Source organism: Syngnathus floridae, chromosome 10 (genome assembly GCF_059516105.1).
Source record: "Syngnathus floridae isolate MCC-2025c chromosome 10, RoL_Sflo_1.0, whole genome shotgun sequence".
Taxonomy (NCBI): domain Eukaryota; kingdom Metazoa; phylum Chordata; class Actinopteri; order Syngnathiformes; family Syngnathidae; genus Syngnathus; species Syngnathus floridae.
In genome coordinates this window covers 8,523,666-8,550,222 of record NC_142422.1, presented here as the reverse complement: position 1 = coordinate 8,550,222, position 26,557 = coordinate 8,523,666, and the positions used below count along the sequence as shown (strand labels likewise).

Genomic DNA, 26,557 nt, shown 5'->3' with positions numbered 1-26,557 from the left:
TTGTTTGTTTGTATTGAATTTAACTAAAATGTGCCTCAAACTCTGTTACAAGAGCATGTTTCTCAGTAAACTGGGGCACTCAAAAGAATTTAGGTCAGTCAAGGGATTAAAAAACATTTTAGATAGTAGAACTAGCACTTTAATAATACTGCTCTATTTCCTGTGGCCAATGATAATTTTACAATTAGGAATATTTGTTAATGTATCAAATTGCAATATCATGGTGCACAAAAAAATAACAATACAGCAAAATGCCCAACATTTAAATGTCCAATTTTTTGTGGAAAATATTTGGGTTTTATTGTGGGTTTCTTTTGATGAACAGCACTCGGTGTATTTGTATGACTTGTACACATGTGTACATGTTCATGTGTTCTTTCACATACTACATTGATACATTTAATTGCAGTTAACCTTTGTCCTCTTTTTTTTTTTTTTTTTTTTTTTTGTTAATTTGGACAACACTCTTCAGCTAAGCCTGACCCTGAAGTTCTCTTCTTGTGTCTCCTTTGGTTCATTCGCTTCTTTTCTCTCCTCCTTCTGTTTGATTGATGGTTTAGAGCTCACGCAGGAGCAGCAGCTGGTGCCCTGGGAGATGTCTGACCCTAGAGTGAACACTGAAAAAGAGTTAAATTAGCGTTTTATTTCATTACTCAGTTTGAAACACCAGGAGCGGTAGCAGTTCTCAATGTCATCCAGAGGATAAACGCTTTTCAACTAGAGGGAAACAGAAAAATATCGACAGTTCCCTCACAATACGGGAAGATACAAATTAACACCTATGCTTCTTAAAGCAACTTCATGGTTCAATCCCAAAATTATACACAGTTGCAAAATAAAAAGTGTCTGAAAGGAGGTTCAAACCGAATCTCTTGGTTCACATGCTGCTCAATACAAATATGGAGATACAGCAAAAAAAGTAGCAAAGCTGCCGTTGCAGCTTTGCTACTTTTTTCTTTCTTTATGTATTCCTCTGCCTCGCCACAGTATTATGTCATGCAAACAGCCGTGGCCTGAAGTAAAGGGAGAGCTCCTCGGGGTGGTTGGCTCTTTGTTAAGCACGTTCATTTACTGCCACCCCTTCAAAGTCAAATCCCAATCACAAAATGACATTACTTTTGATCAGATACTTAGTTTTAACCAACTAATGTTCTACAAGGTGGATTTCACCTCTACCAAAGTAATTTTTGTTCAAATATACCTGTACTTTACCTTTTCCCAAATTACCTTTTGTATCACTTTCAGATAATCTGATCATTCACCAATGTGCCTATGCCACAGTCCCACTGGTTCAACCACTTTTTTCTACATGCATCAGGGTTGTGCAATTAATCAAAATTCAATTCAAGATTATTATATGCCGTTATATAAGATTATATACCATTGTCCAGAACATTTATACATTTGTCAGTTCAAAACAAAATATTTAAGCCTCCTATTTTTATTTGCTAAAATAGTTTCATGCACTCCTGTCCAGAGCAGTATTTGCCCATAAAAGCAAAAACAAAAACAAAATCACCCCAAAAGCACCCATGGAAGGATGACACTTGCAGGTTGTGGTCATTTTCCGCCTTGTTTACATTTCATCACACGGATATTGTCGACATGGCCCCCCTGATGGTAGAAAGTGAAGACCAATTCATCAGCATGATTCAGGAGCAGGCACCCCTGTAGCTATGACGTGACAGACAAACATTGACAAAGTGATGAAAGCAAAAGTCTGGCAGGAGATCGAAGCACAACTCATTCATCAGGTGAGATTTGTTTTTCCTAGGAACTCTATAACAGAAGCTTACCATAATTGTCTCATTGAAGATTATGTTTAGTTTTCATGATCGTATTATTAGTATTAGTAGTCGTATTAGTATTATTATTATTATTAATTCATGTTTTGCATGCAGCACTTTGTTACCACTGTGGCTCTCGTGAAAGCGGTATATAAGCAAAGTTGAGTCACTTATTGAATGTCAGCTTTGTGGTAATTTTGCAGTCAGGACCATAAGTATTAGGACATCCACATGCTATTTTTCTTAAGAATGAGTGATGTGCAACTGTGAAATAATTGTAAAAAAAAATGTGCACGTATGTATGTATGTCTGTCTGCATGTATGTATGTATGTACGTATGTACGTATCTAGTGTATAGCAGCTATACGTAGATACTTAAACCTTCCAGTGAATAATTGATTGCCACATTGAAATAATAGCCTTTGTCAGCAACGATTGATATATGTACAGTAAGTCCAGCTGAGAGACTACCTTTTCAATAATTCATTGACACATTTGTCTAATAATGATCACTCCAATGTGTACGTTAAACCACTGTGATGCAGATTGCTGGTATGTAAACTGCAGTCTGTAGTGGGCTTTCCCTTAACTTATTTTGGTTACAGTATATCAAGGAAATAGATGTGTAACCTGAGGATGCTATAAAAAGAGCAAGGCCACACACTTGTACTGTAATTCTAGAGAGTTAACACAATGTGACATCAGCTGCTTTATGAGGCACCAGGTTTCCAAACCAGTAAGAAATTGGTTTTTCAAACAAACTCATCAGCATTAATAGAAAAAGAAAAAAAATGGCTACAAGTTGCTGGAAAGATGTCAGTTTTGCTTCCCAAGCACAAAGGTCAAACTTTATCTCAGCACTGGTAACATGATTTTTGGTGCAAAATGCTGTTATACCGTACCAATTGACCTTTTTTTTTTTTTTTTTTTTTTTTTAAACGAGGAGGATAAATGAGATGGTCTTGTCTAAGTGTTAGATTTAGAGGATTAACTAAGTCTAGTAGACAAAAATGCTGTAACAAGGAGCAGCAGTGCTCCTCATTTTCAAAAGTTTATGGGAAAGGTAAGACAGAAATTACATTTTCACAACAATCAGCCTCATTAACATCATTTTTATATGTTGTTGGTTTCTGTGTTTAGCAAGCTTTCCGATGATACCAACCCTAGGAAAACAGGTTAAAGATTAAGTCAATTTAAAAGGTTTTAGGGGCATCTCTCAACTGGCAGGTACGCACGTTATGAATCTCACAGAGTGTTTATGTATATGCTAAACTTTCACACTGAGTAAGAACATTTCTACACATTAGTGAACGAGACCCACAAAACTAAATGACAATCCAGTATTTAATGTATAATGTGTTATTAAACGTTAAACTAAAGTGCCACTTAATTCCTAGGTGGTGGAACAGGGGAATCTTTATCCATCAACCATCCTTTTTATGTTACATCCTCTTGAGTGTTGCTGAATTCAAATCATACGTATCTCTACTCTGAGTTCTCTTGCCTCAGGTTGAGCTTGTGACTCATCAAAAAAGAAAGGAGAGAGTGTTGGGTAACATACTGGCATCCTGTTCATTATGCATGCAATGTGCATGAAAAAATTTTCACAAGATAAATTATTTTGTAGAATAGTGAAACAAAGTTCATTAGCCTATTTTACTTAAGACTTGATGTGAATACAGATGATCTGAGCTTGCTATGCAGCACAAGCATGTTAATGAGGTGTTGTGCAAGGAAAACAAATAGTTGCCACTTGTTTTAGATTTTCATGATTTCCTGATTAGGTATTGTGTAAAGGTTAATAAGCCGTAGGTCTCATTAATAGGTGATGGCCATAACTTATTAACCATCTATTACATTATGAATGTACTCGGTCTTGATTATGATCAAACATCAAATGTCAGTGGAAACTCACAAACCTAGTAAGTCATTCTGTAGCTGAAATTTTTGCAGTCCTTTTATGCCATTAAAAATAAACCAGAGGTCCGATGGGCTTCTGCCGTTGCCTTCTTTCACACTTAGCTTGCACAATGTGTACTACGATTTCAGCAAAAAGTACCAACCCCATATGTTTCTTTTTAACAGTTTGAAATAAATTTGCACTCTCCTTCAGTAAACCAATTAGGGTGGTTGCAAGTATGTGTCCCTCAGAGATGGACATACAGCGACAATTTCCATCTACTGTAGGTCTCTGGTATTTAAAAAGATGCTCCCGTAAGGACCTAATGTGTTTCAAGAAATTAAATTGGAACAAACCCAGATGTGCACACTGTGACCCAAAACTATTTTTTGTGTGTGATTTTATTTTTCCTACATTGTTTTTCAGTAACCTCACAGTCACAGTCCCTTTTGCACATTCTGATTTCTGTACCAATAATTCGTAGTAGACATTCCACCATTGAGAGCATTGTAACAATAATGCCCCACAGAATATTATCATTTGTTCTGAATCTCTCATTTCCCGCCTGCATGTCTAGTTTTATGTTTGCTGAGAAACACAAAGTACACATCAGTGAGCAAGGTGAATTTGTCCTTGAGGGATACCAATAGATCTGAATTTGAAAGAATAAGTATTCTTGGCATCACCTCTCCAACTGTTCAGACCAGCCCTCTTATTAAATTGGGATTTTAGAAAGATGGCTATCTTGGAGAGATGAGGATCTTTCCATCATACACTCATTTTCTTTTTGCGTGGCATGTGAAATTGAGACGTCTATATTTGATGTACATGTCCACGCTTGTGGGAGCGATCTATTCATTTCTCACTGTTTCACGCTCATTTTCTCACACTCACACTTTTGAAGTACAACACAAACAACTACTATCGCAAAAGTAAATTGCAACTTGTACAGATTGGTGTGTGATTTTTTTTTTTGTATTGTACTCGAAACAAGGGTACATACAACAAAATAAACATGATCCATGTAACATCACTCTTCAGTCTTGCCAACTGACAGTAAGAAATCGATTTTGGAGCTGTTGTTTTATGTTTTATCCTGAGTAAAATGATCAATCTTAACATGTGATAAAGTAAAAATAAAACGCAGAAACTTTATTTGACTCACCAGGAGTCAGTATTTATGGACAAGCTAACAGTAAATTTCTGTATTTTCTCAGTGGCTTTTCTTCACGTGGCTGCAATGAAACAGCACAATAAGATGATATGACTGGATTTGTGTTTGTTTGTTTTTTTTATTGTGTTTTTTGCATAGTGTGATAGCCTCTCCAAACCATGCATGCAGATCCGACCTATTTACCCTTCGTGTTTGACATTTGAAAGTAACATATAGTCCAACATAGTCAAGTTGCATAATATCCACTTCCAGCCTCAGGCCACAGGGCCACGATGACTATAAAAGGTCATTTAGTCAGAATATAGTGGATGCACTCCATTTTGTACATGAATCAGTGAAATGAGCTTAGGGATAGAGTATTTTGTCTTGTATTGTCTTGGCATTTAGTAGTGGTGAATTTATGTTGAAAATAACGAACTCAACTTCTAAATATGAGCAGCCCTAGGCTATACAAGGCATCCTTCATTCTCCCTATTACATAACACGCGCACTCACACGCCCATGAGTCACAAAGGTAAACAGCTTGATTCTCAAAATATAGCGTTCAGTTTTCACCTCATAATACCGCTAATTGCTACCTCGGAAAACCTTTAATTCATTATTCTCAAAAGAAAAAAAAGAAAAGACAAGCTGTTCTGATGTTTAGTAGCCTATCAAGAATTGGAAAACATTATTTGCTGTCAGGTTTTCTATTTAGTGTACCTCTTTAAATACAATAAATGTACTCGTAAAATTACTTTTGGATTGTATTGAGGCACTGCACTCAGCCAATTGGAAATGCGCGTGTGCATGTGTGCATGCATACATTTATGCTTGCGTGCATTTGTGTTCTAATTATTTAGTGATTTATCTTGCTAATAGAAATGTCTTTCGCATTTGATGAACTTGTGAGAAGTTGTGAAAGAAAGACTGCCATAGAAAAAGTCACACCTTGAGTTCCTCTCAGCTCTGCTCAAAGGTGTAAGAAAGGGAAGCCACTTGTGGTGCATGCTTGTTAGTAGAATGACAGTTATTACATTGCATGTAATTCATCAGAGCACCGCAAATACATTTCCACTGCTCTGAACAGACATACCTGTTAAAGATTCACTTCCCACTCTTCAACAAAAGTGGCAAGTAGGGAAGTTATAAATGTTCTCTTCAGTACCCTAGTTGCTTCCCAAAAAATCTCTTCTGCACTTGCAAGCTATGGAGCGTAGAACTGGTTTTGCCATCATAATGTAAGCCAGTTCTAAATATAATTCTGAAAGATTAAGACTGTCCTGATCATGAATTTTAATGCAGCATAAAGCTATTTATGTAACGATTGCGGCCCGCACTTCTCCCCCTCCTTGCACCCATCCCCTACGGGCCTCGGCGAGCTTTCTGATTAAAAACCTGTTCTCCTATGCCCTCCCATCACAGGCTTTACTCAATACATCACAGAGAGGTGCAGATAAAGATGTTTGTGGCCTGTTAGCCAACGGGACAATTCATGTTTGTGATTACACTAAAAGTTTTTTTACTCAACTAATAGCTGCATGGTTTTACGTAAACGCATTGTCCAAACAAGATGGGATCGTTTCAATGGGCCCTTTTTCATATGTAGTGTTTTTCCATCATGCTAACCCTTATGCCAGTTCAAAGATGGTTGATTTGCACTCAGAATTACGGTAAGAAGTGTATATGATACCATCCAGTTTTGTACATTAAGTAAAACAGATAGACTAAAACTAAAAATAAAGTACAATGGAGTTTTATTTAATTGGTATAATATTATGTAGTTTTTCTAAATATTTTTTAACAAGATTGGCCGAATCTTCTGATTTCAGGCTCTCAAAAGCAACAATTTTCTGATTTCTCTATTTTTGTTTAATAAAAATAAGAGACTTGCAAACATATTCTTTTACTTTTAAAAACAATGGACCATCAATCCACCTGTGATATTGTTCAGTTGTTTTTTCAATCATTTAATAATAACAAATAAACAAAAATAATTGGTTACAAAGCAGTAATCTGAGAAAATGTTTTTTTAAATACAATATAATTATATTGGATTATTCTATTAATCGATGGAATAATAGATCCAATAAAATATTCTGAAAATGCTTGATAGTGACAGCCCTAATAGCATAGCTTATAGCATCTTGAAATAGAAGGACCTCTCACAAGAGACTATGTGAATAATGTAAAAAGAACACATTAGGCCTAAGTGATCTGCATATACTGTACTGGAAAGGGCCAAATCAGTGGTTGGTCAGTGGATGTCCAGAAATGGAGAATCAGTAAGAAATCTATATTTAATGCCTGGCACTACCTTTAAACCCAGACAAGAGTAAGAGAATTGTTTTCTTTAAAATGCTGACAGTATACTAGATAGTTTTGTGACAAATGGACTTCACTGGTAAACGTCTGTGTATGTAGAGAATCACTTTATTGTAATTTTTTAAATGTTGTTTTCCATCAGATTTCTTGCACAGCATTTGACTATATAGTCTGTACTATAACCATTCCTAGGACTACTTTCAAGGCCGTTAACAAAACTACAAAGTGCGTTATAGTATTTGTTTCTGCATAGCGTAAATATTTTCAATTCATCTCACTTTACGCTTGGCTGCAAATTACTCCAGTGAGAGCTGAAGATCACTGAGTTGAAGCCAACAGAACCACGTTATCTGCAAAAAGTCACCAATTTGGACCCCCTCAACCCCCTAGAAAGTACAGAGTCACATGTTGGTGGGTAGGGGGCAGTAGAAGCATGACTACTAAAGCCTGTGAGAAGTGCATGAACTCTAGTGTGGGGATTTGAGAGAGAGAGAGAGATGCTCCACCTTCAGACAAACAAACACAATTTGGGTTAGTCGTGGCCTGGAGGAATGGATTTGCCGCCCTGGACGTAGACTGTTAGTTGGCTTTAGATCTCTAGGAAGCAGCATGCATGCCAATATACTGTGTGCACCACCTCCATCTTATCCCCCTATGATTGGTTCATTTGCAGTTATGCGGATGCACAACATTTCAAGCTTGGTTGCCTTGAATGGCTGACATTTTTGCCATCACCTTGTCATTTAGTAACTTCTTTTTTGAGTCACTGCTTCTTCTTGTATTTTGTCTCTGTGTGTCTAAATGAAATGAGTTGTCAAAGTATGCATCATCACATTATTACAAATCAATCCAGATTCAGTCAGCGTCAGACGTTTAAAGATTATGCTTCTGCTGTGTTAACATCACATTAAATTGAACGCTAATGCATTTTAGCGTCTCGGTTTTTCACATGCTCGCATGCATGCACACACAACCTGTGATGGGTTACAATCTTGGGCACAGTCAGAGCAGGGACAGAGTGACTCATCACCAGATGGCTGAGTGTCGCACATCCCTGCCACCAGGAGCCCTTATGCTTTTACCACCTGGACAAGACCCAAAGTGACATGGCCTTGGAGGGTGGCCACTCAGCAAGGACCACACATCATAGCACACTTGCTAAGCTTCCATTTTGCTCTTCTACCGTAGAACCTCCTTAATGAAACTTAATCCTGGTCGACCTCCCAAATTTAATTACCGTATTTTCCGCACTATAAGGCGCATCTAAAAACCTCCAATTTTTTCAAAAGCCAACAGTGCACCTTATAATCCGGTGCGCCTTATAGTGCGGAAAATACGGTACTTCAAGAAGCTCATTACAGTATCATTGAAATATTTTATTGCTTATTTAATTGATCAAACCTAAGACAAAATATGATGACTGATTTTGCATCTAAAATATCATGTCTAAAAGGCAGGTAGATAGGCTACCATCGTGCTAACCATGATGAGGAGGTAGAAGCAAAAACCGATGTCCAGAACAAACTTTTTGATTGTGAGCCTCTTCCACTAACAATTCATATTCTATCATCCATTTCAAACCTATTTTCTTGCTTCCAGGGCTCTCTGAAATTTTCCGTGGTTGGAAAAACAACATCAGAGCGATTTTTAAGTGTCTCCCAAGGCTGAAGTTTTATGAGATTATCTGACTTCTTGTGTGACATTATGCATGATTTTTTGGAACCTCCAGGTTCCGTTGTATTTGCATTCCAAATCTCCCCCAACCTCTACTCTCTTACCTTCTTTCTTATAGACCAGTGGTTCATAACCTGGGTTCGATCGAACCCTCGGGGTTCGGTGAGTCGATCTCGGGGGTTCGACAGAGCCCCCACTGAGGAGGTCCGAACAAACCTGTTTTATCGTGTAGCTTCTGATTTGCCTGTATGTAATTTGTTGCGAGTTCATGCATTGTGTTGGTTTTGTTCTTTGAACAAGGTGATGTTCATGCACAGCTCATTTTGTGCATTAGTAAAAAACATCTATGTCTTGAATTTAAAAAAAATAATTTTTCAATAACGAGGGGTTCGGTGAAGGCGCATATGAAACTAGTGGGGTTCGGTACCTCCAACAAGGTTAAGAACCACTGTTATAGACCTACTCTTTTGCACATATACAAAAATCCTCCCTTCCCCCCTTGTTCTTGCCTAAGGCATCAGTAACAGGCTCACTGTTATAGGCTTAGTCAGGTCAAGTCCTCCTCTTAGCTGCCATCTCCTTGCTTGTCTGTGTTATATTAGGTAAATAAATTAGCACGATGCCCTACTCTCCTAATGAAGACATGGTCACTTTTCCACTGGTTTAGTTAAGCAATTTTTCTCTTTCCTGCACAAGACTCAATGGAACCTGCTCAGAACCTTGATAGGTATGTACCAAGCCTTTTCACTGGTTGTAGCGCAAAACCATTTCTCATGCCGGTGGCATTTAATATTTTGCTCTGAAGGAACCTGCAAGCGTAATACAGTTTGCTGTGCAAATATGAACTATTCATAGAAAAAATACTATCAGAGCTTTTTGGATATATCGGTGCTCTCTGTGGAAAATCAACTGGGAACGCTGCCAATGTTTCCTCTTGTACCTAAGTGCATCTACCATTCTTCACGTTTTTACAGTTTAATAACAAACTCCAATCCCTCATACCTGATTTTCCCCAAATGTATCATGTATCATTTTGAAACTAGTTTCAATCAGTTCATTTAGGGAATGGTAAAAGAGGGTTATGTTCTGATGATAATACATGCTGTAGTTGAAAACCAGCATTTCCTCCCTTGGGGACAGAATGAAGAGATTGGAAAGGTTTACTGGGCTTCTGCAGGAAACAATTAGATGTCAGAGGTATGCTCGGAAAACATTGATCAAAGAGCCGGTAAATCTTGAGCAGTAGAGATTAACAAGCCTTTTGACTCTTGTATTTGTTTGGTTGACTTTATGAAGACCTTATTGTGGCGGTGAGAGTCGTCATGGACATTCTTAAGTAGAATCACTCTTTTTTTTTTTTTCCCAATACATCTGGTCACAGAAAAGCGTTTTTCTGAAGGCATGTTGTGAAGTCATTCTCTTGAAGACACTCTCCCAAAATATCCCGAATATGTCATTCAACAATTAAATGAGAAGCAGTGAGGGTACCAGAAATGTTTTACTGAGAATGGTACAAAAATAAACATGTTCCAGAACGTAATGTATTCATTGAAAACATTTTTGTGATAGCTTGCCACATTATGAAGGCTTTTGCCTTCCCAACAATGACAAACGTGTTGTGCGACAGCTCGGTTTCTCTGGGAGACTGTCTCTGCTAGCTGTAACAGCTGGAGACATTTGCACAATTGTGAATGCATGCTTTTCTGCCATGGTTGCTTTTGCATCGCTGAAGAGAAATACACGTAAATGGAAAGCCTCATGTAACTATGAATCTGCAAATGACACATTTCAAATTCATTCATTAAGTCTATTGTATTTCCACTTTTGTCATAAGCAGGGCTCATTTCTTCTCTCTACATAGAAAATGAACTCGATCGTGGCAAAGCATGTGGTATGCTGCTTCTAATCTGAACTAATGTACTTTTAATCCACTTTGAGCAGTGTTTGCAAGAGCCAAGACCCACATACATTCTGATAAATGCACTTTGTAGCAATGGGCAAGAAGTTAAAGAGGAGGGAGATGCACCTTTGCAGGCCTTTTGACCTTTTCAACGGCTACAGTATATACCCTTTGTGTTCCTCTAGTTGGGACTGTATGTGGAAACAGATGTAAACATGTTACCTAGCATAGAACGCAATGTTATTTAACAACATTTATGTGTAGCGAGAAGGGGATCAATAGTGCATGTTATGACCAAATCACACTTGCATTGAAAGGACAGTTTAATGGGCTGAACATTGGCACGTAGAGTCTGTAATTGGTCTGTGTATAATAATGATGTCAGCACTTAAAATTTCACTTCTCTTAAAACCTCAGTATACATGTGATGCATTTTTTTATTACTACATTCAGCACATCTTAGTGACACTCATTATTTATAGGTGAGAACAATTGGTACAATATTTTGGAATATGTTTGATGTAAATGTGAGCTCCTATGATGAAACACGAAATTTGAAGCAAAATATTGTGCTGACTGGTTGTATATTTCTCCAAGTTGAAATATGATAGTAGGGATATGCATATTGATTTTGCTGACAATCGGTCCTAGTTGACATAGTAACATGTTTTGTTAGACTCCAGAGCTCCTGCAGCTTGGCTTCAACCGCTGCTGGGGCAGCCGTTAGTGTCTGGCTACTAATACAGCCGAGGTTAGCGGGATGAATTTTGCTTCTTAAGGCCAGACAAGGGTCTCAGCCTCAAGAACGCGCACCGCTCATGCAGCCGGAGTTAACACTGGCTTCTGTCTGACCAGAGATAGAGCCTACGTCCACATCAGTGAGCTTCATCCCGAAGGTAAAGTAGGCTGAAGGAGGGTGCGTCGTACATGTGAGAGTCCATCTCTATCAGATACGTAGCTGCTGAGAACCCCCAGAGGTTGGCAACGGCAGTTGAGGATATGCAATGTAGAAAATGGATGGATTGATCATGGATGAACCTTGCAAAATTCTGAGCTCTAGAGCCCCAGCCAGTAAGGTGACCCTCCAGCCGTGGGTGGCCAGTTAGCGTGCAGGCGCATCCCCGAGAGATACACATGGGGAAAAAAGTCAAGCTTACCCTTGCAGACTGAAATTTAGGATATAACAAACAATGAATAATTCAGCTTACGAAAAGCCTCTTGGAACGCATTGTGTTTGTATCTTGGGTATTTATGTATTATAAAACAAACATTAAAAAAAAAGACAGATCCGGCTTGGACAAAAACTGCAGTTACGCTGCTCATTTACTCATTTTCACACAAGTAAGTCATGGAGAGGCTAATTGTGATATTTTCCGAGGTTAGAGTGGATCTAAGTAGAGATGTTCACATAACGTTTGGTGCAGAATGACCACCGTTTTTGGATATTATTAGAGATGTATGTATAATGATTTTGAATGGACAATTTGTCTCTGGTTCCTCCTCTGACTCCCACCTTAACACAGAAAGAGGGAGGAGGCATGGACATATAGCTGAGCAAAAAGTTCTGAGATTACTTTGGTGTTTACTGATTGTTCCGAAACAAATTGATAAAAATTGAAAATGTGAGCTAATAACATTTTCCGATCAAAAAATAATAATACATAGAGTTTGAGTGAAAAATGGTCCATCCTTGCCTGTTCCTTTAAGTCAACAAGGGAGGTCATAAATAGTCAATGATGCTCTGGATCACCACAGTGAATCTATTCATTTGGTGAATTCGATACCCAACTTTGCAAACCAATTTACACAAATGCATTCAACCCAATTTGTCACAGTGGCATTTACACATCTTCACATCGTGCACATATGATTGAAGACAGCCTTGTGCCCACAATAATAGGATGGGAGTCATAGTTATAGTTGATTGTATTGCAAATTATCCAATCCACAGTCAAACTGTTTCAACCCTAAAACCTTTTTTTAAGGGGGGCATGTTATGCGTTTTTTAACCATTTAAAATATTTCCCGAGTGGCATTATTATGTCTGTAACTCGCTTTTGTCAAATTACCCTAATTCAGTCATAATTTTGAAATAAATGAAATAAATTATATAAAAAATATTCTAGATTGTAAATACAAAACAATCAAACGAAAAACCGTAAGTACACAGCAGGGCTGTACAATTAATCAAATTTGAATCATGATCGCAATTTTGGCCGCCACAATTAAATTTAACTGATCATCAGCAATGTTTACATTTAAAATTTTACTCTGCTGCATTTCGAGCCAACCACAAGAGGGCAAGCACATATAGGCTTGATAAAGCTGCCTTAATAACAAATGTGTAAAAGAGATCAACATCAGTCGTCATTATCGTAATGCTGTAATAAAATTCTTCTCATTACAGTGGCGTAATAAAGTTGAGAGAATAGTTGCTTTGTCTATGTGCTGTATTGTACGTGCTTAGCTGTAAGCCATTTTAAAGGTACAATAATTAATAAAAAGAGTTTGTGGAATCGTAATTTGTCGTATATTTCCAGTTTAAATGAACGTAAGCGATTATGAAAAACAATTACGATGGCAACAGTTAGACGGAATGTTTCGCTTTTCAGGTTACTTCATGTATCTTTCATGTAATTTATGTAAATCATGTAATTTTATTCATGTAATTTTCCACTATTTGGAGACATGAAAAAAATGACTGTTTGCAAGTTTTTTTATGTAACATTTGGCAAAGCAAAGACTCCCATAGTTTCCATTAGCTCATGCAAATTTACACAGTAAATATAAACTTCCAGGGTTCATTTACCAAGTTTGACATGTGTATGCGTGTTGAAGCCGAAGTCACAACATTTGTTTGGGAAGTTTGCGGGAGGTTTGTGCTGATGAATTCATGGTGGCAGAGCAGTGGTGCAGAAGATGCTCTTGGGGGTAGAGAGAGAAGCGGAATAAAGAGAAGTTGTTCCTTTATCCTGCTGTGTTCGTCTTCATGCATCCAAAAAAAAACACAGCTGGGGTGGGCGCTCACTGGATAGGATAAGACACAGACTAAAGAGGAGAGGAAGAGTCAATATGACAAGGACAAAGCAATGATGGGGCATTCGCCTGCTTTTTTTTTATATCAGTGTGTGTGCATGTCTGTGTGTGCACGTGTGATGGAGGGTGAGTTTGTTTAGCTGACGTCATGTGTTTTATGTCAGCAGCTTTCCACATCAGCAGACTATGGTCATCAGTGGTGGTCAGTGAAGGAGAAAAGCAAGGATTGCTGTGCAATGAGATATGTACACATAACATGAACTGTAAAAGGAACATTTAGCAAAACGATATTAATATAGATACATTGGCATGATGTGGGCAACATGTTGGAATAGTCGCGAGCAACTCTGGATGTTAGTCTGCAGTGTGCGCCCTGTAATTGACCGGTGACCAGTCCAGGTATCACCCTGCTTCTTAGTCTACTACAGATCACCTCATGAGGAAATTAGTATAGAAAATAGGTTGATGTATGCCGTGTTAATTTTGCCAGACCCCACACGTGACGTGAAAAAATTATGATGTGGAGCCACATGGCAAAACCAAATTTAAACAATTTTTTTATATACATATAGGCTTTTTTTTGCTATACGCAGCATGGCTCATGGGAGATTGCTGTATAAAGGCAATGATAAGTCCATCTGTCCATTTCGATACCCCTAAATATAATATGAGGGATGTATGCCCACTAAGTATAAAGTGAAATCAGATGAATGTTACATAAAAACAATAGAACGTGTACTCACACTTTAATAAATGCAGTAAAAAATGTGGAGATGGACTCCACATAGGCTAAATTCACTTCTACTTCTGTTCCTTGTCTTGTATTATTGTTGATTTATTATTGACTTGGCTAATTTGCATATAAGGCCAAGCTGAGTCTGCTGCATTCCTTTATTGCATTGTCACAACCAACTGCATTTTGTTTGTTGAATCCAAGCTGCTCCCACAAATTCCCTCTGGATATCAAGATTTTCAAGATCAATTCTATTTTTCATGGACATAGTTTGATGTAAACGAATATGAAACGTCAAAACTCCCTAAAGGTACAATTGCCTCTTGCGCCAAACTAACAAGCAGAGCGCACCTAGCTGTAAAAAATAAAAACAAGGACTAATCTTCTTAAATGATATGTAAATAACTTTGCCGGCAGCAGTATTATCACAGCCATGCAGCTGAGACCACATGCAACTGTCAAAACATTTTATGTCACATTTGGCTGTCAAGTTTCATCTTTCACCCCAGCCCCCTTGTAGTTAAACATTTGTGTCTTGTTGCTATGCCAATTTAGTGAAAGTGAAAGGGAAAGGGGAAAAAAAAATCATCTAATAACATCTTTGCTTCTAATAGAGTCATTAATGGGATCTTCTCTGAAATGAAATGAGGATTCATGTAGTCGAGATTTGGGCAAAAGCAGCACCATCCATCAGCCCTTTTATCAGCTCTGCCTTCAGGATGCATTGATTAAAATTTTGCACCTGATTTACTGTTACATTGATCCCTCCAGCATTTAAACTGCATATTTGTGCCCGCATGCGATAAATCAATTGTGGTCTTGTAACAATTTACAATTTTGAGGAGACATTTTTTGCAGGTTAATTTGAGGGAAATGAAGCAAGTGTTAAGTCAACAATAAAACTACGACAATACAACAATGTAGCACTGCAGCTATCAAATATTTCAGTATTCGAATATCCTACTGAGAAATCTGTAGCATAAGCATGTGATTGAATGAATGGTATTTTTTTACATAATGTATTTCGCTTTATAACAAACCACAAATTGTGTTTTTTTTAATGTAATCAAAAGTTTTTGTTTCAAAACTTCACATTGTGCATCGCAGCAAACTATATTTTATTGTCTAGAAACATTTTCAGTGGGATCAATGAATAAACACGGCACAAGTTGTTAAAATACATATCATTGAATAATTACAGCAGAACAAGGTGACATTTTTAGTTGATTGAATTTATGAAATTAGTGTTGGAACTAGTGACATAAAATATAAATGCTGTCAGTGTAACATTGCGTGTGCCATTGATTTTTTTTCAACGGTCGTTTGTCAGCTGTAAATATCAGGAAATGTTTTGTAGCGTGCATGTGTACGTGATCAAAAACTTTAAAGCCTATTTCATCAAGATAACAGTGTCACACAAGAGTGAGCTAATACGGACAGTGTATTTCAGAAAGTAACAGAATATAGCAGCTGCTGCCAAATGATGCCTGCTATCGAGGGGCATTGGGTCACCAGCCTGAGCCAAACAGGCTGCCAACTGACTGCAGACAGGAAGGAGAACGACACACATGGTGGTGGAGCAAAAGTAAAAAGGGGGAGTTGAATTTTCAAATCAAATAGACAGAAGAAGGTTGGACAGCGTTAAGTCATTATAGTAAGTAGCTGCCACTATTACATTTATCACGCATAACGACACGTTAACTTTCAGTTGACCTAAAGCAGGCAATGGAGACGTGTGACCTGTTCGGCTTGTGACAGTGACACCAGTGGTGACAGATGTTGGTGCCCCTAGCTAGGAGTGCCTTCTTTGTTAATGCCAGATTTGCAAGTGAGCACATTGGCTGAGAAGATGTGAACATTCATGAAAATTTAGTTTTCAAATTGACATTCTTCCCACCTCACTATATATGCCACTTCTGAGGGTGGCAATTTGAATGTGTCTATTATTAAATTAGATAGTCCTCACTTAATCCTTCTATTGACGTAAGTGACGTAGGAGTCTTTGTATCACAAATCTTTCATGGCCACAGAGGCAGGCTGAAGGAGCTGTGACACATCATTTTCAAGCAATTGTCTGCTTTCTCACTTTTGTTTAAAATATGAAGACTTCAGCCAAAAGCAAGAGAAAACTTGCAGTTTAGGTGACAAGTTTTGTTGAGTTCGTGTGGTTCCATATTAATAATTGTTTTTCAGTCAACATTTGTGACTAATTAATTCCTCACTCTATCCCTCTGTTCAGAGTTGAATGCCATGCCATTTATGTCAGCGTTTCTTTTTTTTTATCCTAAGGATTTTGTTCTTTCCAAGAATTTAAATGGAATATGAAGTGTGAAGCATAACTTTCTAATTTTGCTGCCCTTCTTTCTCTCTGGGCTATAATGAAACACAATGTACAATAATGAACGGGATGCTAAAAACAGATAATTCAAACAATGCATCTAGTATTCCTGCACTACCACAAGCCACACTGTCGTGACGTTGTTTCCACTACTTATGCTGACCAATCAGTTTGCAAGCTATCGCCGGCACATGGCCAATGAGAGTGCAAGAGAAAGATTGAGGCTAGCAACGAGGAGTAGAGCAAAAAGGCAAAATGGGACAGTAGCAGACTGCAGCAAAGTCCCCATGGGTACTCTCAATGAATCAACCGCTTGAGGCTGTGTGAGATTGAGCCGCCGACTCTGACAAGGTGTTTGTTGCCAATATGAGGACATAAAGAACACATTTTCATGTATTTTTTACTTTTTTCCCTGTGCATCTGTATTTCATTACCCAAGTGATACACAGACATCCAAAAAGTGAGAGAGGAAAAAATGTACCCTGGAGTCAGAGCCAGACATATAATGAGCCCCCCCACACCCCCATCTCTACCCACTCTATGCCTTTTGTCACTGAAGATAATTCCCCTGTGAGTCATGTGAAAAGCTCTGGCCAATGGGAATTTTAATGTTGCATCAATACATTGTAGAAAATGAATAGCAGCTTTTTCCCTAGGCACCCTTGGTTGATTTATAGAGCGTTTTTTTAATAGAGCAGTTTGGCAGTTGTTGCATGGCAGATACTGCTAAGTGAGAGAAATATACTGCAATATTATTCATCTCAAGAACTGGGTGAGTGGTGAGACATAGTGTTTGCCAGTGTCTTCATCTCGTATTGTTTTGGTGTAAATAGTTTGATTTACTTGCGCGGACTACTGCCCCAATCCAAACGGTGAAATGTAATTCAAGAAGAAGTCTCAGTGCAGGGAAGCTAGTTTATGTTCAATATTTGCCAAACTGCTGCGTAATTAGTGTCACTGCCACCATACAGCCCTCGTATCTCAAGTCTTCCACTAATCCAAGCAAAAAAAAAACGTCCAATGGCTCTTATTTCAACACACAATTAAATATAAATTATGTAATCAAAGATTGTTTATGACCTGTTTTTTTCCCTTGGTTTGAACCCACCACACTTGTCACCATTGTCGCATGTGATTCCTTTCATTCAGCTTTGTGTCTTTGTTGCCGACAGCCTTTAAGCTCCTGTTACATTGACACGAAGGTTAAAAGCCTCATTGGTCAAAACTACCCAATCACCCCTCAACAGTGAATTGCTGCCGTGGCATTTAGCAAGGGCAGATGAGTGTAATGTGGCGTGTGCTCTATACATCATTATGCGGAGGTGTCCGACAGCAGAGCGGAGAGTGTCGAGGTTCAGCCGTATTTCATTATGCTCCCGGATGCAATAGAAGGCCTCATTAACATGCATGGCCACAGGTTGTTGTTGCCCTCGTTCTCTGGATGTCAGAAGCGGCAACGCAGATTTAGTCTGACTGCCTCAACCATGACTTGCACATTCTCATTAAGATTAAGCTAATCACACTATTCCATTGGCTTTGTAATGATTGAGGCTGTACTCATTTAAATCCCTTCAATCCATTTCAAATAACCGTTTTGAAACATGTTGCACTGATGGATGTTGATGAGATTATTAGCAGAGATTTTTCCCCTCATGTTCTTGTAATGAAGCACTTCATGTCTATGATTATAGCCACATTATGTCTGGGTACTTTTTAATATTTAAGTATAGTATCATTTTGGTAGTTGACCTTGTGTATTGATTTGCCCTTTACTATTGCTACTACTGTGGTGTGTTGGTTTATGCAAAAGTACTACAAGTAGGATATAGAAAAAATAGCTGCAGGTGCTATAAACTATACAGTTGCATTTCACAATGGGGACATTTTACCTTCCTAATAAATCAGTTAAATTATCAGTGCTGGACATGAAAGGTTAAGGTTAATGCATGTGCCTTTGAACACTCGAAGAAGACTCACTTACAGTAGGCCAGTTCAAAGAAGTTAAGATCCTAACTTGCACAAGTTTTGGAATCCAGTGTAGTTGAAACGACATAGATAGGTAGGTCATCATTAATGATTAATTTCGGGGGATAAATTGGATGCAATTGATATTTTGGGGGATGTTTGTCATTCAAATTTTAAAACTGAAATGTTGATTAGAAAGATGCCAGAGCAATGAATTTGAATTTGATTGGGTGGAAATTGTCACCAAAAAATACTTCAAATTTGGATCATTCAAACTGTTACTGTCACTGTGTTGCCTACGCAATGAGGTCACTCTGTCACCACCAAGCTTCATACAGTACAGCGCTCTATCCAAGGCTGTATAAAAAGACCCTTCCCCCAGTAAAATTGTGACTGCCACTGCAAAGTATGGGAAGCAAAGCAAATAGGATGGAAAAAAAAACGACAGCCTCTTTTCTCTGGGCCTAATCCCTCTTAGCAGCAGTGTGATAAGTGTGTTTTGACTTAGCCTCAAATTTCCTTTTTGTTTATGCATCCTTTGCCAAGCCACGTGGATCCCTGTGCAGTCCGATAATCTGAACGATGCCAATTTGGCAGAGCTGCTCCACAGCCTCCTGGGCCAGGTCAGATCACAAAAGCGGAATAGGAAACAAAATGACTGTGCCTGTTTTCCATCATTCTCTCATCTTTCGTTTTATCTGTTGATAGCAATCAACGACAGTTGATGTCTTTGGTGATGTGCATCCCTCATTGCTTGCAGGAGAGATTGGTGCAATAATAGTTCATGATGAAGCAAAAAAAAAAAAAAAGTACCCTTGAGTCCCAATTTCTCACTGGTGTAAAAGGGAAATGCCTCTTTAATTTGTGCTCATTTTCTCTGTGGGAGTCTTTAGGTTTTCCCAATGAACAATGGAATCTTGTTCAGGTTGTCATGTGTATCGCTCAGTACAAAATGAAAATTTGGTTTGGAGAGGTAGAGGCTAAGGCTCCATACATCCATAATGGCAGTCAGTGTCTTTGAAACTAGAATACTGGATGACTATTTCTACTAGACTGATTTTGATCTTGGTTAATGTGACGTCATAGTTTTCATTGAATTTAATGAAAGACTACATTGAAGCATTCAGTCTGAACCAACTCGTTCCATAAGAGAGGGTTATGTGAACATTTAATGCTCCGAGGCGAGGATTTAAAATATAATCAGCAAAATCCATTTTACCAAGCTTACACTCGATGTTTACAATTCTAGTCTTTGAAGATGTCCACACCAATCAGCATCCATTGAGAAGATATTGTACAACAGTCAGCAGTGGTTTAGCTATTATGAAAGCAAAAACTGTCCAGAAACAAATTTGCAATGCAAGTTACTAAACGAGTTCTATCAAAACTCTCCTCTTCATGGAGAAGCTTGGTGAAAAAGGGCACAAGAGTGACACCACAGGCAACGGTACACCTCATTACTTGTGAGCAGAGGTGTCAAGTAACAAAATAAAAATGTTACCTTGTTGAAGATGTAAAAATCTGGGGTATCTTTCCTTTTCTGAAATCATGAAGTTTCCAACATACTTTTTACTTCTAATCGAAATGACAAGTACTCGTGTTAATTCTTTCCTCTGCCTTCTAATTTTGTCACTGAAGCTCACACACGCACACACACACACGTGCAGTTTTGATACCAGTTGGCCTTGTAGCTCAATGAACAGAGAAGACAAGCTATAGAATACGGGCTTCCGCTCCACTTATGAGACAGTAATTAGTACCAACTCCTAAGGGAGTGGAGATAGACTTCACACAGCTTGGCACTACCCCGCTCTCTTATCCTCCACAGGCAAAAACACCAGCTGCAGGTCTCTACTTTTCACTCCTTCCTCATACTCATTATGCTCCATCTAAACAAACCCACATCTTTGTCAAAATAGTAATTAACGCAGTTTGCAACTGCTTGGACTTGTACCCTAAACCTCAGTTTATGTTGACATTAATGAATTTCTTCCCAATTCATTTAAATCAGTCATTGTACTTTACCCCCCTTAAAAAAACATGTCAATACACTGATACACTGCTTGGATGGGCTTTATTGACTAGCTGTTCATCAGTTCAATTTAATGACTAGTCCCATACACGCATAGCTTACCTGGTTTGTCACCCAAGGAGCCCGCCTGGGTCACCTCCATACCAGGCACGCGCACCACCCACACGTCACACTTAAATTCGATTTATTTTGATTTGAGTTGGATAATTCTGATTCTCTGTGCACTCTTCCAAGCCAACTGAAATTCCAATTCAAGAACATTCAGAGAGACCCCTACAATTTACCACGCGGATACTTCTTATTCTTTATTCCAATAAATGAAAATTAAGGAACAATAATCGTTAAATGACATGTTCAGTCCAACTTTTCCGTTTATATTATACTATTCCATTTATGTAGAAAGGTCAGCAAGCAGGGTTTTTTTTTTTTTCCTTTTGCATAATTTGTCTCCACTGGACCAGTAAGTTTAATTTCCAAAGAAGAGACACTGTGATAGACAGCATTTCCATAGAGATTATACATTTTCATAATACAGTCGGACACTGTGCCATGTGCACTGCTTTGCTGGTCCATCAGGAGATGAGCATTTGGGTGAAATGGCCAAAAAGAATGTGTTTGCTTCAGCACTTTTGCTGGAATGATTGAAAGTGTGCAATGCAAGAGTGAGTGTTGTGCATCTTGTATTGCTGTTTCAGGACTTTACAAGACTATAGCTTGTTTCATTTTATTCACTCTGTTGCTCAGATTTTTATTTTGCTTTCTGAGAGAATAATCTTGTATTCTATTGTATTACTCCTCTTATTAGGAGTATATCTACTGACTCCCCCATATGTGAAATTATCAAGCCGTCAATAAAAGACAGTTGCAGAAGTGAGCCCTTAAATTTGGGGATTTTAAATGAGATTCTTGACCACTCTTACAATCTTACCCACTGACATTCCTCTTGCTGGATCATTTTCAGAACATTTTGTCCTGCAAACGCCAGGTGAAAAGACTTCTATCAGTGTAACCTTTTGTGGACGCACCACATTTACTTTGAAAGAGGTGCTTTGCGACCTTATTAGTATAATGAACTATGAAAAGGTACTCAAATCCAAACCTAGGAGCCTGTCGTGTCATTCTTTTAACAAGCTTTGAAATGTTGTCCTTGACAGATTTGGCTTGACCCATGTTAACCAGTGAGAACTCAGCAATGAATGAACTTCCACCTCGAATGATATCTAAGCTTTGTTGTCCCTCACTGGATATTGTCTTTACAGCCCAGATTTAATTTTATCTATTCATGACAATGCGTCTTTACTTCCCACTCACAAATGTTGGCTTGCATGCTGAACTTTAATGTAAGTATGCATAGTTTATCAAGACCGTTTATTTCATTTTAAAATGATTAAACAGAAAGACAATTTCAGGACCAAATTATTAATACTGCACTTAAGGGTAACATTAACTAGCCATAATTGCACTTCTTTAGCGGGGAACTGTGGCCATTTGAATTTCTTTGAATTTAAAGCAGCAGTGCACAATTTTTTAATAGACTAAGTAATCGACATAGCTGCTTTTTAACTGTTCAAGTTGATTCATTTGCGCATTTATTTTCATTTCATTGCATTGTTTTTACTATGCACAAACATTTCATATGTCAATTCAGTACAACTCATTCCATTGTAACATGCTATCCAATGATCGTCAGAGTATTGTGTATTTTAAACAAGAAAATACTATGACTCCCAATTTCTGGCCATGTTGCATTTTAATGTGTGTTGTAGACTCTGAAACTTTGTTGTCTTTGTGACGTCCTGCTGTGTTTCCGTTGAGACTCTGTGTTGTACAAGCAACATGGCTAATACATTTCACCTCAGCAAGAATACGATTAGCCTATTGATCCTTTCTATAGATTTCTGTGTCCCTGGGAAAAAAATAGCATACATGATCTAATTTCTGTGACAAACCAATCAAATCAATAACCTAAAATGCAAATATGCTTTCAGTGCTTTACCTTGGACTAGCGTAGGTTGCTCAAAGGTTTTATTTGCAATACCTTTAAATGATTAAAACAACATATCCATCGAGACATTGTTTATTTACTGTAGTTTTCTTTTTACTACAGACTGAAAAAGAAGTCTCAATCAGTGGACATTGCCAGCCAAGGCTTCTCCCCAACTCTGGTGCCAGCCTCGCCCCTCAACAGAGCTGCATCACCTGTTGCCAAGACAACCACCGTCCTCGCGGTGCAGGAAAATAACACCACTAATTCCCAGCGCCGCAGCCCACGGTGTGGCGAACTGAAGAGAGGCTATACCATTGGTAGGCATTTTATTTTGTCAGCTTCTGTATTGACTGATTTTGCCAGTGTGATGGACGCTCTGAAACCAAAACCTTCCAAATGATTCCACGATCCGATATGAGCTCCAATTTAAGAGAAAAATCTGCCTCACAAAATAATAAAAGAAAACCTGCCATTACAAAATGATTTTGTAAAAGTAGATTTATTTCATGTTGCAGTGTGATGTAGTGCAGATCTACACGAATGCAAAATAAATGCACTATGATAAATATTGATTAATTCCTTTTTAACGATATGAATTAACTCTGAGAATTATTATTTTATATAGGCAGATAATGAATGTAGAATATTTGATACACCACTCCATGTCATTGTGACAGTCGTCATAATGGCCTGTCTGTATATGCCTATTTTGCACGTCACACGTAATCATAACAGCATGGCTCCATATGGAAAATAAATTGGAGTTTCCAGGAAGCTGTTGTTAGGCTCTTAGTGTATGTCACCATACAAGCAGCCTGGTCATCTTGGTATGTTGTCAGCTGTATAATAACGATGAACGTACGTATTATTTCTGAATCCGTCACATTTGCTGCAGCAAAGAATTTAATAATTGTATAATGTAGGATATGTTTTCTTTCTGTGGCATAATAATACCACTGATTTGTTCAAACTTGTCTACCCGTAAAAAATAGTATCAGTGCGTAAACAAGAGCTTGCCCCCTACCATGCTATAAATCTATGTTTACAGCTTTTCCCACCTATTGACTGTTCACTCCTTGTAAATTCATCTTTTTGCATAATGTTGCGATAGAACCTATCCATTATTTGCGGACACATCTCAACTGAAAGACAATTATTTTTACGTAAAACTACCTAAATAAGAATGCATTTAATTCTTTATTTTGTTGGTAATTTCCCACAAATGGTGAGGAAATACTGTAGTGTTCCCCACTATCGTACCAAAGCACTGCTTTTATATCGGCAATTTAAATTCTCCAACATACATGTCAGAATTCAAGAGGAAGCCAGAGAAAACTAATTCAAGCGTGCAAAGAACATACCAGACTGGCTAATGACTATATCACCACGTTGTTCTTCATGCATACAGTCCATTTGTATGAACAGTCCAAATATCAGTATACTGATTTGTTTGAAATATATTTTATTACTGTATATTCAATTTCATCTTCTTATCTAACGTTTAAAAAGTTTTGTGAATACTATGTTTTGTCCTTACCCAAAGCTCAGCTTCCAGTGACTAGATCATAAATTTAGATTGTGTTGCATGTCCTTGCTCAGACAGTGAGTCATGTAAATACACCTCTTATAATTTCAAGGTTAGGATTTCCAAAGGACCGTGTGTGGTCATAGCTCAAGGGTGAGAAGAGAGCGAGACAAGGCCTCAAGAAAGTGCTGATGTCTCACTCCTATAAGCTCACTACATACAGAGTCATCATGTATCGATGCCGGTGCCTCTGCAAGGCTCTGTTGTAATGGCCGATTGATCTGCCCTCATAGTTATCAGTCCGGTTGGCAATTATCAGTGGAAGAAAACTGCAGGATAAAGATGAGGTAATGGGCACACTGTTGACATTTTTACCTTCTCTGATCATCCATTATCTGCTCAATAGCATATGCAGGCAGTTTGGAAAGAGAGAGAGAAAAAGATCAGGGTAGTAATAGTACGGTAATTCAGCCATTAAATGAAATGTGGCCATTTTTTTCCTCCTCTCTACGGCATTTAACTGCATAGGCACAAATTGTACAAGCTTTTCGAAAGCATGACTCATGGCAGTTAATCATTTGCTATGGCCAATGTTGACCTGGATAAAACTCACTGAGTTCAAGGCCTGGCTTGTGTGCACTGCCGAGAGAAATATAGTATATATATATACTATAATATAGTATCTGTAGCATATTATGAACAATTGATTACTGGCTGACCCCTGTCTATATTTTAAATAGCAAGAGGAGCTTTGTGGCATTTTCTTGCAGCCCCACCCCAAACCAGACAAGTTCTACTTCCAGGCTTATTTTGCAAAATTATTCCTATGGTAGATTAATAACACATACATTACAAGCACTGAAATTACAATGCTGATTTTCAAATATAAACCATACTATCCTAATTGATTGCTGCCATGTCAAGACTGATCCTTTGACACGACATATGAGTGAACAGACTGGATCTGCAGCGTTTTTTCCAGAAAAAGATACATGCACAGCAGAAACCAAGAAGCTAAGATTTCCTGGAATCTCCCTTTACCTCCCAGAAGGGTATATATTTTCCCCTGATTCCTAGCGTCTAACAGCCTATATATTCCAGTGCCCCAGTTGACATTCACATTATTATATACATCCTTGAACTCAATGACCTCAACTCAATATTGAAACACCAGACTGCAGATAAACATCTCCCCATCGCACTGAGTCTGATGTTTGTTGTTATCTGCCTCGTACCAAAACAATTTTGTCCTTCATTCCTGGGTGCACCGTGTACAATTGGATGTATACCTCCATGTCGGATGCATTGGAAACAATTGTCCACAGTCAACACTGACTCATTTCATCACATCATGATGTGAGTTGATGAATATCCTCGTTTACAAAATGTGTAACAATCTTATATGCAAAAATATACAACACGGACACCAACAGTAGCTTTGATATGTCATTGTAGAAGTTGTGCCAATTTTTGACATGCTACCAGAGATATAATTGGCATAATGCCTCTAGCTGCCCTTTATATGAACATTGATTTATATTCCAGACTCACTGTTCTAGTCTGAATTATTGTCAAACAGCATGTTAGCATGCATTTATTTGAATATTCATGTAAACCCACATGCGCTGAATGAATGCATACATTGGACATGGTATAATGTTTACCGTGAGTCATGTCTTAAAATACTAGCATCAATGAAAATTTACTTTTGGTGGCAAAAATGTAATTGCAAAAACAAATTGCGCAAACTTGCATGTGTTTCAATATACGTACCTTATGTCACTGCTTCTATTTCTAAAGTTAGATCGTCTTTGTTCTCTTTTGTGACACCACATCGTAAATTGAATGTGTCAAAGATTCTTCCGCTTGATAGCGTTTCATGGCAACAATCCTAAAATAGTTAAGTATCAGTAGCTGGTATCGGCATCTTTTACGAGACCCGTTGAAATAAGCCCGGTTTCAGCACAATATCTGATATCGGTATTCATCCGTCCCTAATAAATACAGATTAAAAACATTTGCATGAATAATGACCTTTTAAAAGGCCAGTGTATTGCATTAGTCTAAACTGATTCAAGCAATAAGTGTCTGACTATGCATACTCAGCATTGTTTCTCTATAACACCTGACAGAGCAAATGCTAATAAAAAAGACACAAGCACGGCTTACCCTTACTCGTCAGGAGGGGTGGTGCTATGGCAG

General features: G+C 38.1%; 1 protein-coding gene and 1 long non-coding RNA gene across 5 annotated transcripts in view; one reads left to right on the top strand and one right to left on the bottom strand.

Annotated features, from left to right (window-relative positions):
* The window catches only part of oxr1a (oxidation resistance 1a), a 91,882-nt gene that overhangs the window by 14,143 nt on the left and 51,182 nt on the right, over nucleotides 1–26,557 (top strand). For 2 of the 4 annotated variants that reach the window (XM_088388284.1, XM_088388280.1), the window contains exons 1-2: nucleotides 9,446–9,566; nucleotides 22,951–23,147. In XM_088388284.1, the coding sequence (XP_088244410.1) occupies nucleotides 9,541–9,566; nucleotides 22,951–23,147 (223 nt within the window). In that variant the 5' untranslated portion in view covers nucleotides 9,446–9,540. Of the gene's footprint in view, nucleotides 1–9,444; nucleotides 9,567–22,950; nucleotides 23,148–26,557 lie in introns of those variants that run through there. The other 2 variants (XM_088388285.1, XM_088388281.1) reach the window with 2 other exon arrangements.
* On the bottom strand, nucleotides 11–26,557 carry LOC148392253 (uncharacterized). Its single transcript, XR_015861111.1, has 3 exons — nucleotides 26,525–26,557; nucleotides 1,520–1,614; nucleotides 11–617 (listed from the first exon to the last, which is right to left on the bottom strand). It is a non-coding gene; the product is annotated as an uncharacterized LOC148392253 (long non-coding RNA).